Genomic DNA, 18,225 nt, shown 5'->3' with positions numbered 1-18,225 from the left:
CCATCCAACGCCTGTAGGTTTACGTCATCCCTGACGGCCAAAGCCTATGGTGCCGCTGGACAAGCCGCCTCCGCCCTGCACGCCATGGCTCTCCTGCAAGTCCACCAAGCCAAGGCGCTAAAGGAACTGCACGAGGGTAGTTCCACCCTGGGACTGATGCAGGAGCTGCGCTCGGCGACTGACCTCGCTCTCCGGGCGACGAAGGTCACGGCACGGTTTCTCGGGCGGGCGATGTCCACCTTGGTGGTCAAGGAGCGCCACTTTTGGCTCAACCTGGTCGAGATGGGAGAGGCCGACAAGGCACGGTTCCTTGGCACCCCCATTTCCCAGGTTGGCCTGTTCAGCGACACCGTCGAGGATTTTGCCCAGCAGTTCTCGGCAGTGAAGCAGCAGATGGAGGATATCCGGCACTTCCTGCCCCGGCGCGACTCAAGATCCTGCACCCCGTCTGCTCGTCGCCAAGGGCGTCCCCCTGCGGTGACTGCACTGGCTCTGCCGCAGCCCGACCCTGCATGGATCCCACCGCAGGAAGCAGACGCCACCCGTCTCACGGCCGGCCGCCAAGAACCCGCAAAAGGCTTCAAAGCGCCCCTGAGATGGGCGACCCAGGGACGATGAAACCCGCTGCTCTGGAGCTGGTAAGCAGACCACTCCATCCCCGAGTGGAGGGCCGGGAGGAGAATCTTTTGTTACCTTTTCATTTAATTTCGCCGCATGCCCAAGTGGCTGCGGTACCCAAGAGTTCAGCAAAAGAGCAGTTTCCTTGTTCTCTGGGTCACATACCCAGTGTGCATGGCCGTCATCACGACCACATTCCATTCCATTTTGGCAGGTTTGGCGCACCAGCAGAGGTCTCCCCGCCCCTGCACGCCCAGCTATGGCACAAATCCGCCCCCGATGTGACGGTCTCCACGGGTCACGAGGACAGGCCTCTTCCTCCCCCATCCCAGGCTGTTCCAGGGGTAGTCACAAGGAGCCAGGTAAGTGCTTTGATGTCCCTGAACTCAGCACTGCCATGACACAGCATGGCACCTCAGGCTCCGCCCCGCCACGAGGCCCCACCCATACTTGTTTGTCTGACGAGATTGTCCCCTTGGTCCCCTAGACCAGAGCTTGGACGCGTGGCTTGCACTTTCCAACCCATCGCGATGTCTGATCCGGACCGTCCGACTAGGCTACGCGATTCAGTTCGCCAGGCATCCGCCCAGGTTCAGCGGCGTCCACTTCACCTCGGTGAAGGGTGAGAACGCCGCTACCTTGCAAGGTCCTCCCTTTCTGCCTGTCCTTGTCCCCTCGCATCTTCACGAAGGTCGCATAGGCAGCCCTTGCCCAGTTGAGGGAAGTGGGCATTTGCATCCTCAACTATCTCAACGATTGGCTAATCCTAGCTCATTCTCAGGATGTGTTGTGTGCACACAGCCGACTAGGACTTCGGGTCAACTGGGGAAAGAGCAAGCTCCTCCCAGTTCAGAGCATCTCTTTTCTCGGCTTGGAGTTGGACTCAGTCTCGATGACGGTGCGCCTCACGAACGAACGCACACAGTCAGTGCTGACCTGTTTGAAGGCCTTCAGACAGAAGTCAGAGGTTCCACTGAAACTGTTTCAGAGGCTCCTGGGGCATATGGCATCCTCAGCGGTGGCCAATCCGCTCAGGTTGATGCATATGAGACTGCTTCAGCACTGGCTCCAGACTCGAGTCCCGAGATGGGCATGGTGCTGCAGGACTCATCATGTGGCCATCACACCGGTCTGTCACTGCCTCTTCAGCCCTTGGACCGACCTCACATTTCTACGGGCAGGTGTTCCCCTAGAGCAGGTCTCCAGGCACGTCGTGGTTACGACAGACGCCTCCAAAACGGGCTGGGGCACTGTATACAATGGGCACGCAGCCGCCGGCTCCTGGACGGGCCCGCGGCCACATTGGCACATCAACTGAACTGCCTCGAGTTGTTGGCAATTCTGCTCACCCTGCGGAGGTTTCGGCCATTGATACAGGGCAAGCATGTGTTAGTTCAGACAGACAACATAGCAACGGTCGCATACATCAACCGTCAAGGTGGTTTACGCTCCCGTTGTATATCACAACTTGCCCGCCGTCTCCTCCTCTGGAGTCAGCAGCACCTCAAGTTGCTGCAAGCCACTCACATCCTGGGCGACCTCAACACTGCAGCGGACGCGCTGTCATGACAGGTTACCCTCAGGGGAGAGTGGAGACTCCACCCTCAGGTGGTCCAGCTGATTTGGAGTCGATTCAGGCAGGCACAGATAGACCTGTTCACTTCCCAAGAATCCTCCCACTGCCCACTCTGGTACACCCTGACTGAGGCACCTCTCAGTATAGATGCGCTGGCATACAGCTGGCCCCCTGGACTATGCAAATATGTGTTTCCCCCAGTGAGCCTACTTGCACATACCTGTGCAAGGTCAGGGAGGACGAGGAGCAGGTCGTCCTGGTAGCACCCTACTGGCCCACCCAGACGTGGTTCTCGGACCTCACGCTCCTCTGCAAGCGCTGCCCCAGGAGGAGGCATACCCAGCCTTGATGTTTTTGTGTCCAGTGCATGCTTTACGCATCTATTTGGATTGCATGCAGAGCTTTAGAGTCTCTGAGCAGCTCTTTGTCTGCTTTGGTGGACAGCGGACCAATCTACAATCTCCGGGTGGAACCGGTTCCATCCCGTGTAGTGGCAGGCACAAGCAGGTAAGTCCGGGACAGCTGGCTGGGTGTATCACTTGCGCATAGCGCCTTTCACCTCCCCTGAGCTGAAGACGTGCGCTGTTGACTCCCAGTAGTGTTCACAAAATGTGTTCCCTGGATGATTTCCTCTGTGCCCTGTGGCAGACGAGTTTGCAGAGAAACTCGCTGCCGGTTCAGTACATGTGCTAACTAAACCCTGTACTGGGGTAGGTGCTCCACACGTGTTGGTTCCCCATAGGTAACCCCATGCGACGTATATCTTCCGCTAATTTGTTTCCCTGTTGGTAAACTGCGTCTTCCTTGGGCAGAGGCCCCTCTGCACCAGTCACCGTGTTTGTAGAAACTCCTCCCCCATAGGGTAGGACCTACCATGGGACTTCTCCACATGACATACTTCCGACAAAGCTCGGCAAGACCATGTGATGTATTTCCACACAAAATACCCCCCCCCCACCACCCCCCGGGTGGGGTGTGGTCTCCGTGGTGTCTTCCCCCCCCGACATAGACCTGGTGGCCCCAGTCAGTTAACAAATTTCACTTTTTGGGGGGGAGAGGAAAAAAAGAGAGGATAAGAGGCCACGACTGGGCTAGCCTGTCTCTATCTTTTGGGCAGTCGACTTGTCCCCGAAGGGCCGTTCGACACTTATAACAGCGTTGGGGGAGGTTACATGTTGGCCTGGTGCGCTGGCTACGGGGCACACAGTGGTCTGCCCATCACACACCGTCAGTTCACGTAACACAGTTCAGCCAGTTGTGGCGTTTCGTATAGGGACCCCTAGTATCACTACATCGACACAATGTCGAGTGAGTGACTGATAGGGAACGTCCTGGTTACTCGCGTAAGCTCCGTTCCCTGGTGGAGGGAACGAGACGTTGTGTCCCTCCTGCCACAAAGCTGGACTACCTGCTGAAATGGCCGGGACCTTGTCTCAGCTCCTCTGCACAAAACTTAAATGAGTGGTTGCATACCAGCTCCTTTTATACTTGTATGTTCGGGGGAGTGGTATGCAAATACCACTCGCCAATTTTCATTGGCCTTTTATCAAAGACCAGAGGTGTTTCGGGCTCCCAAGAGTGACCCCTAGTGTCACTGCATCGACACAACATCTCGTTCCCTCCATCAGGGAACGGAGGTTACGCAAGTAACCAGGAAGTTTTCCTGTAGTTTCTCTGCAAAGTTGTGTGCAAACAGTCCTAACATCAGGTTTCTAAATACATGCTAACCAGCTGAACATTGCTGATTCTCACACACCTTGTACGTTTATGGAAGACAATAAAAAAAATAATAAAGACACAAATATTTTCATGGATTCATTTTAAAAGGCAAATTATCATGGTTACACACAGTAACTGTTTGGTATTGTTTAATGCACAGTCCTGGTTCAACATTCAGGAGTTTCACTTATGCTTATTTAAAGAAGATATATTTTAGCACATGATATTATACAGCAGATCTGATCTGAATGCCACCAAAACTGGAAAGACTTTCAGTCTGCTTCAACTGAAGAGATTCAAATTTACATGCCAATAAATGCACAAAAATTATGTACACTATAAAATACAATGTGCTGCTTTCAGAAGAACTGTTTTCACAAGAATTAAATGATAAAATGTACTTTTACAGGAGAAACATACACACAAATGACTTTGACCCCAAGCCTAAATAATTTAATTAATGTACATTTTAGTTTGATGGTTTGTTCCACATTCATCTGAGGGAAATTCTGTGTTTGTGTCTAAAAATTTAAAGAGAAACACATTTGAGTTTCTTCATTTACATACAACTGACTGTACGAGTTTTTCCAGTTATATATCTATGACTGAATCAAACCATCTCACTGTCATCTTACTGTAGATCTCACTTTACCCTAAAGCTGTTTTCACATGTTTATACTTCTCATTTCTCCTCAGTGTTTTTATACTGTAGTGTTGTGCAGCATATCAGAAATATCTATCAGTGTATTTTATTAAACCATTGAAATCCTCTGACCTCTTGACCTTCTCTGTGTCTGTCTGTCCACTGAGATCCTTTGTGGAGTCCATGACATCATCTGAACAGTCCACTGAACACCTGTCAACAAACTGGACATCATCTATATTTGTGACATGTTTATTTGTTCAATATTGACAATTTGTTTTTGTTTTTTGTTTTTTTTGTTTTTTGTACTCTAGAATATTCCATTAGAAATGAATCAATGAGATTAAATTGCAGACTGTCAGCTTTTATGACATGTTAAACACCAGCATAAAGAGAAAACATCAGAAGACTCAACAGAAGAAAACAAAGCAACGTTTTAAATCGATAGAAGAAATAACATTTCAGTGTCAGAGAAACTGAACATATACTGACAATTCAGATAAAAGAGCAAAGGTCTCAGTATCTGTTTGTTCTGCTGTGATTAATACTTAGATATCTGTTAGATGTCTTACTGTAGCTGATAGTTTTAAAGATGAATTAATGTTGTCTTGTGAGTTTTGGTTTGTTTTGCAGCAGTTCTGTACTCACCTGTCAAGAGCTGTTGGTGTTCACTTCCTCTTTACTGACTAGAATATCACCTACAAAATACTTTACAATCAATTGATTTATTGTTTCAGACAATTCAGTGGAGCACAAACTGTCCTACTTTTTCTATTTTTCTCTCGTCATGTAATTTCCTGCTATTGTAATAAAATGGCTCCTGTTTTAATAGTTTCACTTTCACCTGTCACCTGAGGAGGAGTCTGAAAAGAGACAAACAACATTTAAAGGTGCAGGAGGTGTTTCATGCTCTCAAATGGATAGTTCAGCCAAAATGACAAATCTGTCACCATTTACTCATCTTCATGTTGTTCTAAACCCATATGACTTTCTTTCTTCAGTGGAACACAAAAGGAGATGTGAAGCCTTAAGGCCTGTTCACATCAAGAACAAAAACTATAAGAGTTAGTGTCCACACCAATGGATGATTAACGTTCTGTTTATTCTAAGCACGCGCTGCATTTATGTTTACTGTCAAGAACATTTATGTAGATGACCTGCTACTGCTGTACGTTTCACAAGGAAACCAAAAGAAAAACACAAATGCCTGATGTTAATTGCGACAATGACTGCATCTGAAAATGTAGACAGCTGAATTACTGCATTGCTGACTAATCAGTTAATGGTTTAACCGACAAGCTGTTTTGAATGAACAGAACTTGAATGGAAACTGATATCAGAACAGTTTTAAAAGCACCTTATTTTCATCCTGCCTCCGTATACAGCCTCCAAAGGCAGCATTTTCTTGTTTCAGATGCAGCCCATGAATGAGAATATCTGTAAATGACTAACCATGGAGCGGAGAAGTTGCCAAATAAATTAAATAGCAACCCAATAGTTATCTTGCACTTAATTAGATATTTAGTTCTAATTACATTATTAAAACATTAAAAGGATTACGGATTAGGGATGTGAAAAACTAGTTGACTAAACAGTGCTGTTCAATATTTTCCCCATTAAACTTTTCAGTATTTTATTTAGACTACAGATTTAAATTTTGTTTTTATATTTTTACAAATCTCTGTTCAAATTACTGTCATGTTATTTGTTTATATTTAATAAGTAATACAGTTATTTAAAAGGCAGATGTCTGTGATGGAGGTGTAAAGTTTAATCTTACCTCAGAAGTATATTAATGACAAATGTCTTTGAAATAAAAAGCATGCTGAATTGCACTAAATGAGAAATAAATGCACTGCAATAAAAGTGATTGCATTTTTTGAGGCAGCAATTTAACTTGTAGTTCCAAAAAAGAATTGAAAATTATTTATTAAATAAAGGTTTGTCTTTTCAAAACTACTTCTGCATGTTATGATGTTTATTGAGTTGGCTCGTGCGATTTATATGTTTTATATCACCGTGAGTTATCTTTCTACCTCACAAATTTACTACAGTCTTAGTTTGTGAAATAACTGTTTGTTCTGTTTCTTGTTCTTTTACTAAATGTTTCCCTTCCTGATCTTTTGTGTTGTCCTTAGTACCTTATGTAAGTGCTTTATAAGGAGAAGAGCAGCTCGAGCATTAAAAATGGTGGACAGTTTCTCTGTCTGTAATAATCCCAGACATCCGGCATTTCTGGTGCATCCACCGATAGCCATACTGTCTTCTCGATGTCTGAAGCTGTTTGTATAAAAAAAATTCTACTTCTGCTTCATCTGTTTTGTTACGTCTCCACCACAAACGATTCCTGCATAACATTCTCTCAAGAGTCTGGAGACTTAGTTTTATGTTGTGTGACTCCTCCAATAAAACCAATATTTCTCTATTTGTGAAACCACGCTGAAAATACTCCTCTATAATGGTTTCCATGTTCAGAGAATGTAAAACAGAACTGTACTCCTGTCGTTTGACACATTAACAGTTGCGGTGTGAGCCCTACTGTTGCAAAGACAGATGTGAGTTATAAAGTTGAAATTGTGAGAAAAAAAGTCTGTTAGATGGATAAGGAATGAATCTGCATGCACACAATTGGCTCAGGTGACACATGTATAACAATCGTGGGCCAAATTATGTTTGGCATGTTGATGGATATTACAAATTAAAACCTTACGGAATATGCATTAACGGATGCATTGATGGTTTTTCCAGAAAAATGATCTGGCTTGAAGCATACAAAACTAACAATGACCCACGGGTAATTGCAGGGTATTTTGTAAATGCTGTTGCTGAGAATAACGGATGCCCATAAAGAATACGAATTGATCATTGAAATGAAAATACTAATATAGAAGAGATGCAAAAGTATTTCAGAGAAACTATTAATGCAGAATGTGTCACTTGAGGACCAAGCACTGGGAACCAAAGAATTGAACGACGGTGGTCCACTTTGAGATGCCAGTGCATACAGTTTTGGATGGATCATTTTGAACAACTAAAAGACGACGGACACTTTGTTGACAGCTTTATTGACAAATCACTCATTCAGTTTTGCTTCCAGCATTTTATACAGCTGACAAATGTTGTCCCCCATCATAGTTATGGAGAATATTGAACTTAAATTTTATATATATTTTTTCTTTAAAATGGGAATTTCCTTTGTTGTTTACAATGTGTGAATTTTAATATGCAAAACAATATTTTTAATACATATTTTTATCCTCATTTGTTTCTTTCTTGTAGGAGGAGCTTGATAAAACATTCAATACCTGGAACTGCCACAGAATACGGCCAACTCACTGCCAGCGTGCGCCCAGTGGTCGACCTTCAGTAATGTTCAGTAATCAAATGGAGTAATCCTATGGAGTGCAGAATTTCTTGCATCCAGTTGATCAAACCAAACTGAATATTTGCAAAGAGGGGTGTTTATTTAAAGACTACCTTTGTGATAAGGATGTCTTTCAGTTGTGTAGAACTGATGGCTGAACATAACCTTGCCATGTTAGATGATGTTTATGAAATTACAGATCTTTACCTCAGACTTTATGAATTAATTCTTCATGAACTGGACTTGAAGATTTACCATACCAACTTAATCTACACTATCCAATGTAGGCTATTTAACTGCATTGAATATTATGTTTTTAGTGTTTCAGAATGCCAAAATATTTAAATTAGGTTCCTAACTAATAATATTTTCCTCATGTGAAATTAACATCTGTGTGTGTAGGTGTTGAACTGCAGCCCTTCTTCAAAACACAAAAGCAGCAGAAAAGTAATCCAAACAACTCCAGTGGTTTAATAAATGACTTCTGAAGTGATCCAATTGGTTTTGTGTGAGAACAGATCAAAATGTAACTCCTTTTTCACTGTAATCCTTGACATCAGCAGTCTCCTTGGCGATCGTGATTTTAAGCTTGATTACACTTCCTAGTGCCATCTAGCAGCTCTGTGCATGCATCAAGCACTAGGAAGAGTAATCACGCTTGAAATCATGATCGCCAAGGAGACTGCTGATGTCAACATACAAAGTGAAAAAGGAGTTACATTTGGTCTGTTCTCATCCAAGCATCAGAACCGCGGCCTGCGGACACATTTTGGTTTGCTGTTTACAAAGTCTATAGCAGTCACAGAGACCAGTGAGATATCTTAGGACACTTGTTTCATTCATATCTATCAGGGAGTAGAATTTTTTGTTTTGTTTTGTTTGTTTGTTTGTTTGTTTGTTTGTTTTGCATACATTTCCACAAAAAAATCATTTTCAGCACCTTTAAATTATAAATAAGTATCTACGTACTTACCAAAACCACTATTTAGGCAAGAGGTAATGCTGGCTGACCCATCTAAATGGTATTAGTCTGACCTCTGACTTTTGATAATTGAACTTTAGCTGTAGTATAAAGATGCTTGTAGGCGACTAAACATAATTAGAGTTTGGAACTAAAGACAAGCATGCATGCCCTATCTAATAGTATTACTCTAACCTCTGACTCATGATCCACCTGGTGAGTTTGTGATTGTGAGATTCAGTTTTGACAGGCATGAGGCATTGTGTCCGGAATGAACGAGTACAATCTAAAGTATAGAATTAACTAGAACAAACAATTATCTGAATAATAATTTATCAAGATAAATTCTCAGATAATGGTAATAATTGGGATATCATCCTAAACACAAGACCTTCAATTCAAGTCATAATACATTGTGAATTGGAGTAATGGAGTCAGAATCAGTCTAAACTAAACCAAATACAGTAGTTTAAGACATTTCACTCAGACGTGCTTGAAAACACCAACACACAGAAACCTTCCCCTCTACTGTCGTCAGCTCAGTGGAGTTGTCTTTACACTCTCAACACTGTTTATTAGAACATTGTGTAAGTCCACTTCCTGTAGTTTGGAACATGATGCATGTGCTGTGGACATACCTGGACTCCAGGCTTTCCCCAGATCCTAAATATTAAAATGGAACAACCTTTGCATCCTACATTTTATACAGACACTAGATGAACCAGGTATATTCAGACACTGTGTTGCTTAGAGTGTTATATTTTAAATCCATGACTATGACATTTGTATTTGTATATGTTTATTTCTAACAGATGTGTCAAATAAGAACCGGGGGATGTACAGCACAGAGCCAGTCTAACCCTGACTTGATCAGGTTCTGTATAAATCGAGAACTAGAAAAGAATGTGGCTTGACAAAGCCTTGTCTGTAAGTTTTAAACAGTTTGAAGGATCATTTGAAGTTAGAAGGATATATAAACCTTATGTAGATTGAATACGTGGCACCACTAGAAGGAGATCTTGAAATGAGATCAGTTAACTCTGGATTTGACTAGTTTAATGCTTTGATTCGAAGGAATCTAAGGTATGAAGACGGGGTTGTGTTAACATTTGACACAATTCAGTTACATCCTCATTTTTCATCCGAAATTATTTTGTACTTGTACTTCTGGGAGGAGTTATAAAGGAGCTACCTTTTTCAGGTAAGAGAGAAAGAAAAAGAAGATTCACCATTTCAAGGCTTCAACCTTACCAACAGGAATGCGTTATTTTTTCCCACCCATATTCCGGAAACTCCCGTCAAATTGTTGTCTATACGTCACCAGCTTGATGACACCTTCAGATTGGATGGTTATCTTACCCACCTTCAAGATAAGACATTAGGGTGATTCTAACTTCTGACACTTTGCCATACCAACTATTTGTGTTTTTTTCTTTTTATCCTTTTTAACAGTAAATGGCTGAACAAATGTTCTGGAAAGAAAATAATTAGTTATAAATACATTTTCACTTTGTCCTGAACAATAATGAGTGAGATGAATGAGAATTTTTTATGACAAACTGATTTTGCCTGACTCCCACATCTATGGTTTCACTGTATGCCAAATATAAGAATATAAAATATCAAGGTAACCATCTCACATAAGAGAATATGAATTTTTTGTAGTTAACTATTTCAGACTATTGTGAGAATGTTGTGGAAAGAAATACATTATTACGTAAAGATGGAATGTGAAGAAATTCAGTTTTAGACAGAAAGAAGACAGTATGGACATTTTTATTTTTATACTGAAAAAAAACAAAACAAAAACAAAAAAACAGATCAAGTGCCTATAGTTACAAAATCACCCTTAAAAAGATCTGTAAAAGTGAAATTAAACAGTTGTTCATTTCCATAGTGGCGGAAGCTTAAATTTGAAGCCAGGCAGCAGTAATGTAGATATGTTTTTCTTGTCAAAGTCCTGACTGCAGTATTGCTAAGTACAGTGAATTGATGGTAAGCACATAGCCACCCTTGGAACTGAAAATATTTCAAGGTAATTTTATTCAATTTAAAGCAGAACTTGAATTGATTGAATAATATATGGAGACAGATGCATTATTATAATTTTAAAACGGCGAGGTTTGAAAACAACATTTTTAATTTACAGTTGACAGTGTATTTCTTACTTTTCTGTAAGCTAAGAAATATAAAAACTTTAATTTTTTCTTCCCATATTTCTAGAAACAGAGAAATATTTGAATATTTCATATTTTAGAAATATATTTAGATATAATATTTAGATCTGTTTCTCACCAACACCTATCATATCCCTTCTGAAGACATGGATTAAACCACTGGAGTCTTGTGGATTACTTTTATGCTGACTTTATGTGCTTTTGGAGCTTCAAAGTTCTGGTCACTATTCACTTGCATTGTATGGACCTACAGAGCTGAAATATTCTTCTAAAAATCTTCATTTGTGTTCTACAGAAGAAAGAAAGTCATACACATCTGGGATGGCATGAGGGTGAGTAAATGATAAGAGAATGTTCACTGTCCCTTTAAATGTGCCGTGTCATCAATAAAAGTGTTCAAAAAGATAGACTGCTGTCGAAAATCACAAGGAAATAATTATATGACATGATTCATGCATTGATTGAAAGGTTCTGTTATGGATTTAATGTGTTTTTTCTTAATATAATCGTGTTTTGCATTGAATTAAAGGCATGCTCTCTAGTTCCTGTGTCATCAATACAAGTGTTGAAAAAGACAGGAATATAATTGAAAATCACATGGAAAAAGGTTATTAAAAACCAATCAATGAAACATTGTTTCATAACATATGGATATTTAATGTTTAAACATACTTTAAGTGTGATAGAGTGCATCATCGCAGTTTTGCTAATTAGCGATCACATTGCAATCCATGTTCAATTGGTGACATCAGTTAACATTCAATATTTCGATGTGTTCTCATCTTTATTTACTTATCCGTTAAAAAGATTAATCTGATTATGGTAAATATTGACTACACAGGTACACTGGCACATGTGATCTCCAGTGAGGTCTGATGTCACAGGGGTGATGCACCATTGGCCAACAACTTTATTTCACTTCATGTCTACCAGTCTAAGCGCAAGCATGCAACAGATGAGCATCCTAGTGTAATAAAGGTTTATTAACCATGCTATATATCAATAATAAACTAAGTTTGCATGCATAACAACCTTATTTGTAATTTGCATTGGTATGTTTGTGTGGGGTGTGCACATTTATAGAGTATTTAATTGTGTTAGTATGGGTGCTTGCAATCGTGTGTGTTATTAAACCTTCTAGTGTTGTTTATGTGTCTGTGTGGGTAAGTGTGTATGTGATATTAAACATGTACGATGTGTTTTTAATGTGTTTGTAAGCATGTGTTTAATTATGTCTGCATACAGAATGTATATATCTGTGAGCCGGGGCCGGATGTAGGCATGGGCAGGGTTGGGCTGAGCCCACCCAAATGTGAGTCTTGCCCACCCAATCAAACATTTGGGAAACAAGGTTTTAAATAAAATATATACATTTTTCCAATTTGTGCATTGGTTAAAAGCAATATGGGGGTGGGCTGTGTGTTGCAAACATTGAGGGTGGGCTGTAGACTGCCCAACCAATCACAAAACAGCACCAGAAATGTGTAGTGTTTTTCTATTTTTGTCACTGGCCGAAAGCAATGACACACTCAAGAAGCGGCTGCTGCAAACCAGAGAGTCCGCGACGTTATTAAGATATATTTTTGTGTAATGTATAGGTTTTTAATGCCCATAAAGAAGCCTGGTGCTGTCTCAGTGTGCTGTGACCATGTGGCTGCTGTTAATGTATCACAGGCTCTCTCTTATCAAATATTTCCCTCCAAATCAGCTACCCAAAATCGCACTGCAGGTATTCGTGAAATACTGGACATGAATTATAAAGTAGAGGTCTGTGCGGGATGGATTTTTCAGACCTGCTCCCGAGAGATTCTGTCCCTCTCCTGCAAATTTTTACAAAAAATATTTTGTCCTGCTCCCACCTGCAACTTTCACGTTTTGTCCCGCTCCCGCCCACAAAAGCCCGCAGGTAGTGCACAAATTTTTCAGTCTCACTCCCGTAAGATTCTGTCCCGCTCTGGTATCATAGGCTATTTTTATTCCAATTCCCAATCTGAAAAAAACAAAAACAAACAAACCAAAAAAAAAAAAAAACAGGTAGAGTGAGAAAAAAACAAACAGGTTTTGTTATCACTCTAACATTGCCAATATCTGATTGAACTTTCGCTGGTTTCAAAGTTTTGTTTGTACCTTTTTTAATAAAGCGTTAACATCCATTAAGGGACTTTCCACTGCATGGTGCACAAATAACACTCTGTACCTTAAATACATTAAATAAATCTATTTTATTTTTTAAATAGATTTATATTTTGCGGGAGTCACGCAGGTCATTTCTTTCTTCCTTTTCCGCGCACACATCATCCCGCCCGCACCTGCACTCAGCAATCAAAACTTGTCCCGCTGTTGCGGGATGTGTGCTTCTGTTTTCCCTTTTGTTAATTCGGTGTCAATGAGAGATTCTGTCTCCATGCATCTTTCATCTCTTATACATCTTTTTACAGTGCTGTGATAGTTTTTTTTTATTGTTTGTCATTGCTTTTTAAACTACTGTAACGAATGAGGCTGGTATCCCTTCAGCCGACCACCAGAGGGAGCCCTCTCCTGAATACTGACACTGTACCGTTTCTTCTATGGTTACTTCCTGTTTGAACCATATAAATAGCCATGCTCTTCCATGGTGACTTTGTGAATTATTGCCAGTTTCACTGACTAACCAAGCATTATTCTCATTGCCTGTTTACTGCCTGCTTGTTATGACCATTGTGCCTGCTTTACAGATTTACTGATTCTGGATTACTGTTTTGCTCTGTTTGCCTGGTTGGACTGATTACCTGTGTAACAACAACATTGCCTGCTTCAACAATTACATCTCTGCCTTGTGTCTTGGATTTGTTTGATGATTATAATAAACTTTCTTGCATATGGATTCTACCTTCACCTCCATGTCGAGTCCCTTACAACTACTCTATTTTTGCCATGAAATAACCTTTGGTGCTTACATGGCATTAATTTCCATCCATCCAAATTCCTTTACATATATAGTTTCACTGGTAAAAAATATCAATACCCTTTACTACCCTACAAAGGCCATACTCCTTAACTAACACTGAAACGGAGAAAAATGGCTTGAATTATTTTTATGTGGATTTTGTTGTTACTGCATTTTCACACAATGGTTCCTCTGAATTTCAGCATATGAGACAAACTTGTCTGTCACCGGACAAATCATAAGAGATCTGTTTCAGTCAGAACTCAGTTTTGTGTTTTGCCTTTGTAGGGCAGTATCATTGCTTATTACATTTCTGTCAAACAGAAAGAATTGTCGTCATTTAATATTATATCATTATTTCTTTAAGCAGTTCCCATCTGTGTCAAATTTTAGGATCTTAATTTTATATGTTATTGATCTCTCCATCTAATATATTTCCTTTCACTCCATCCTTATTTTCCTCCTTGATATTATTTCTCTCCACTCCATCCTTGCATTTGTGGGGACTCTAATTTGTCTTTGTAATTTGCTTTAAGGCTGTAATTCTAATTGATCTAAAAGTGTATTGCTTTATTTTGTTTCTTAGTAATGGAGGTAGTACCTCCATTACTTCAATCTTATGAGTCAAGTCAAGTCAAATTTATTTGTAAAGCTCTTTTCACAACAGCCATTGTTTCAAAGCAGCTGTACATGAAATTATGTTATAACAGAAAATGAATGAATATAATGGCAATATTAGTTATCTTTAGAAATATTAATGGTTAAAATTAGTAAACTAAGTGTGTGTGTATGATTATATACAATGTTTATCAGTTTGTTTATTTCAGTATATTTTTAATATGGGGGAAAAGTGTAAAATATATATGGGGTCTTATGATCTTGACAATTATGCCATGTTACGCCAATTAAAGACATTAAATTAGTAGTCTGAGTAACCCCTCCCACATCCCAAATGCCCACCTATGATATCCCCCAGCCCACCCTAGCATAGGTGTCAGAAGCTGGGCCTGCTGTGAACGTCTATGTGTGTACGCAGGGCATGCATTTGAATCGGTTAGTGTGTGTGTGTGTGTGTGTGCACGTGAAAACATCCTAATAACATTATTATTAAATATGTGTCACAGGGTACAGACATCAAAGAGAGGCATGTGGCCACTGAAAGGCCATTCTTCTTCCAGCTTGTCATTGTAAAATCTATTTTTCATTAAATCTTCTTGCATTCGTTCAATGACTTCTTTATTCTTTAGAAATGTCATTCACAAGTGACATTTTCAGTGTGTTTCTTTTTATTTTCTATTTGTGTGCCACACACGCATTTTCTGTCCACATTTGTCCAAATCCTTCCTCAGCAGCTGGCTCAGGACAGCGCTGGCAACGTGAGTATATATTCTTGTCTTTTATCTAATCATAGCACATTTGATTACATTTACTTTTCAACACTCACTGTATCCTTTTAATTAAAACACAACTACATGAGTACATTAAAATATAGTTTTATCACTCTTTTTGTGTGTGTGTGTGTGTGTGTGTGTGTGTGTGTGTGTGTGTGTGTGTGTGTGTGTGTGTGTGTGTCATGTATATGTAGGAACAACCAAAGTGCACAACCTGTGATCCTCTTTATTTGTAATGTTACAAAAGACAGCACAGACAAATTCAATTAGCATGTAATAAGTACTGTGTGCATTTGTGTTTATTTGATTAATGGAGATTAATAGTAATAGTATCTATCTCCACTTAAAATTATATATATATACAGTTGTGCTCAAAAGTTTGCATACCCTTGGAGAATTGGTAATATATGTACCATTTTTAAAGAAAACATGAGTGAGCAGGCAAAACACATTTCTTTTATTACTTATGGGATTCATATTCAACTGTAAGTTATAACAGAATGGCACAATCATAAAACAAAACATGGCAACAAAGAAAAAAATGAAATGACCCCTGTTCAAAAGTCTGCATACCCTTAGTTCTTAATACTGTGTATTGCCCCATTTAGCATCAATGACAGCATGCAGTCTTTTGTAATAGTTGTCTATGAGGCCCCAAATTCTTGCAGGTTGTATAGCTGCCCATTCATCTTGGCGAAATGCCTCCAGGTCATGCAAAGTCTTTGGTCATCTTGCATGAACTGCATGTTTGAGATCTCCCCAGAGTGGCTTGATGATATTAAGGTCAGGAGACTGTGATGGCCACTCCAGAACCTTCACCTTTTTCTGCTGTAACCACTGGAGGGTCAACTTGGCCTTGTGCTTAGGGTCATTGTCATGCTGGAAAGTCCATGAGCGTCCCATGTGCAGCTTTCTTGCAGAAGAATGCAAATTGTCTGCCAGTATTTTCTGATAACATGCTGCATTCATCTTGCCATCAATTTTCACAAGATTCCCGTGCCTTTAGAGCTCTCACACCCCCAAAACATCAGTGAGCCACCATCATGTTTCACAGTGGGGATGGTATTCTTTTCACTATAGGCCTTGTTGACCCCTCTCCAAACATAGCACTTATGGTTGTGACCATAAAGCTCTATTTTGGTCTCTTCACTCCAAATTACAGTGTGCCAGAAGCTGTGAGGTGTGTCAAGGTGTTGTCGGGCATATTGTAACCGGGCTTTTTTGTGGCATTGGCGCAGTAAAGGCTTCTTTCTGGCAACTCGACCATGCAGCTCATTTTTGTTCAAGTATCGTCATATTGTGCTCCTAGAAACAATCACACCGTCTTTTTCCAGAGCAGCCTGTATTTCTCCTGAGGTTACCTGTGGGTTTTTCTTTGTATCCTGAACAATTCTTCTGGCAGTTGTGGCTGAAATCTTTCTTGGTCTACCTGACCTTGGCTTGGTATCAAGAGATCCCCGAATTTTCCACTTCTTAATAAGTGATTGAACAGTACTGACTGGTATTTTCAAGGCTTTGGATATCTTTTTATATCCTTTTCCATCTTTACAAAGTTCCATTACCTTGTTACACAGGTGTTTTGACAGTTCTTTTCTGCTCCCCATGGCTCAGTATCTAGCCTGCTCAGTGCATCCACGTGAGAGCTAACAAACTCATTGACTATTTATACACAGACACTAATTGCAATTTAAAAAGCCACAGGTGTGGGAAATTAACCTTTAATTGCCATTTAAACCTGTGTGTGTCACCTTGTGTGTCTGTAACAAGGCCAAACATTCAAGGGTATGTAAACTTTTGATCAAGGCCATTTGGGTGATTTCTGTTATCATTATGATTTAAAAAGGAGCCAAACAACTATGTGATAATAAATGGTTTCATATGATCACTACCCTTAAATAAAAGACATTTATTTTCAAAGTCAATACCAAAATTTCACAATTTCTGCCAGGGTATGCAAACCTTTGAGCACAACTGCATATATATATATATATATATATATATATATATATATATATATATATATATATATATATATATATATATATACACACACACACACAGTGCCTTGCAAAAGTATTCAGACCCCATCTCATATTACTGAATTACAAATGCTGCATTGAAATTTCATTCTGTTTGATATTTTATTTTAAAACACTGGAACTCAAAATCAATTATTGTTAGGTGACATTGGTTTTATGTTGGGAAATAAAAATAAATAAATAAATTAAAAAAAACTGAAATATCTTGCTTGCATAAGTATTCAACCCCTGTGCTGTGGAAGCTGCCAGGTTACACCAGTGATAGAAATTGCCCTAATGAGGACACAATTACTTTACCATTGGCATCCACCTGTGAATCATTAAAGTTTCAATCATATTTTCTGGATAAAAAAACCCATTGTTGAAGGATCATTGGTCAGGCTGTGAATCTGAAGGAAAATGAAGACCAAAGAACATTCCACAGAAGTTAAAGTAATAAAAATGCATAGATTAGGGAAAGGGTACAAAATAATATCCAAATGTTTGGATATCCCAGTGAGCACAGTTGGATCAATAATAAGGAAGTGGAAACTACACCACCCAGGCACTGCCAAGAAAAGGCCATCCTTCAAAACTTTGCGCTCTAGCAAAAAGGAGACTTGTGAGAGAAGCCACAGAGAGGCCAATAATCACTTTGAAGGAGCTACAGAGTTCAGTGGCTGGGAGTGGAGTAATGGTGCACCAGTCAACCATATCAAGAGCACTGCATAGTGCTGGCCTGTATGGGAGGGTGGCAATAAAGAAGCCGTTACTCAAAAAGTACCATTTGAAAATTGCAGTCCACAAACGTCACCTGAACAATCTGGAGCAA

The 18,225-nt window shown here is 40.2% G+C and overlaps 1 protein-coding gene and 1 pseudogene across 6 annotated transcripts in view; one reads left to right on the top strand and one right to left on the bottom strand.

Moving 5' to 3' along the window:
- LOC127434334 (NACHT, LRR and PYD domains-containing protein 3-like) overlaps window positions 1-5,348 on the bottom strand; it is a 122,131-nt gene extending 116,783 nt beyond the window's left edge. For 5 of the 6 annotated variants that reach the window (XM_051686996.1, XM_051687032.1, XM_051687022.1 and 2 more), the window contains exons 1-2: window positions 5,205-5,343; window positions 4,689-4,780 (exon numbers count right to left, since the gene is read on the bottom strand). In XM_051686996.1, the coding sequence (XP_051542956.1) occupies window positions 4,689-4,741 (53 nt within the window). In that variant the 5' untranslated portion in view covers window positions 4,742-4,780; window positions 5,205-5,343. Of the gene's footprint in view, window positions 1-4,688; window positions 4,781-5,204 lie in introns of all 6 variants that reach the window. The other variant, XM_051687004.1, reaches the window with a different exon arrangement.
- Window positions 1-18,225, top strand: part of LOC127435276 (protein NLRC3-like) — a 431,316-nt pseudogene that overhangs the window by 221,943 nt on the left and 191,148 nt on the right.

Source organism: Myxocyprinus asiaticus, chromosome 4 (assembly GCF_019703515.2).
Source record: "Myxocyprinus asiaticus isolate MX2 ecotype Aquarium Trade chromosome 4, UBuf_Myxa_2, whole genome shotgun sequence".
NCBI classification, from domain to species: domain Eukaryota; kingdom Metazoa; phylum Chordata; class Actinopteri; order Cypriniformes; family Catostomidae; genus Myxocyprinus; species Myxocyprinus asiaticus.
Note: the sequence above shows the minus strand (reverse complement) of the source record. Positions and strands in the feature narration are given on the sequence as shown.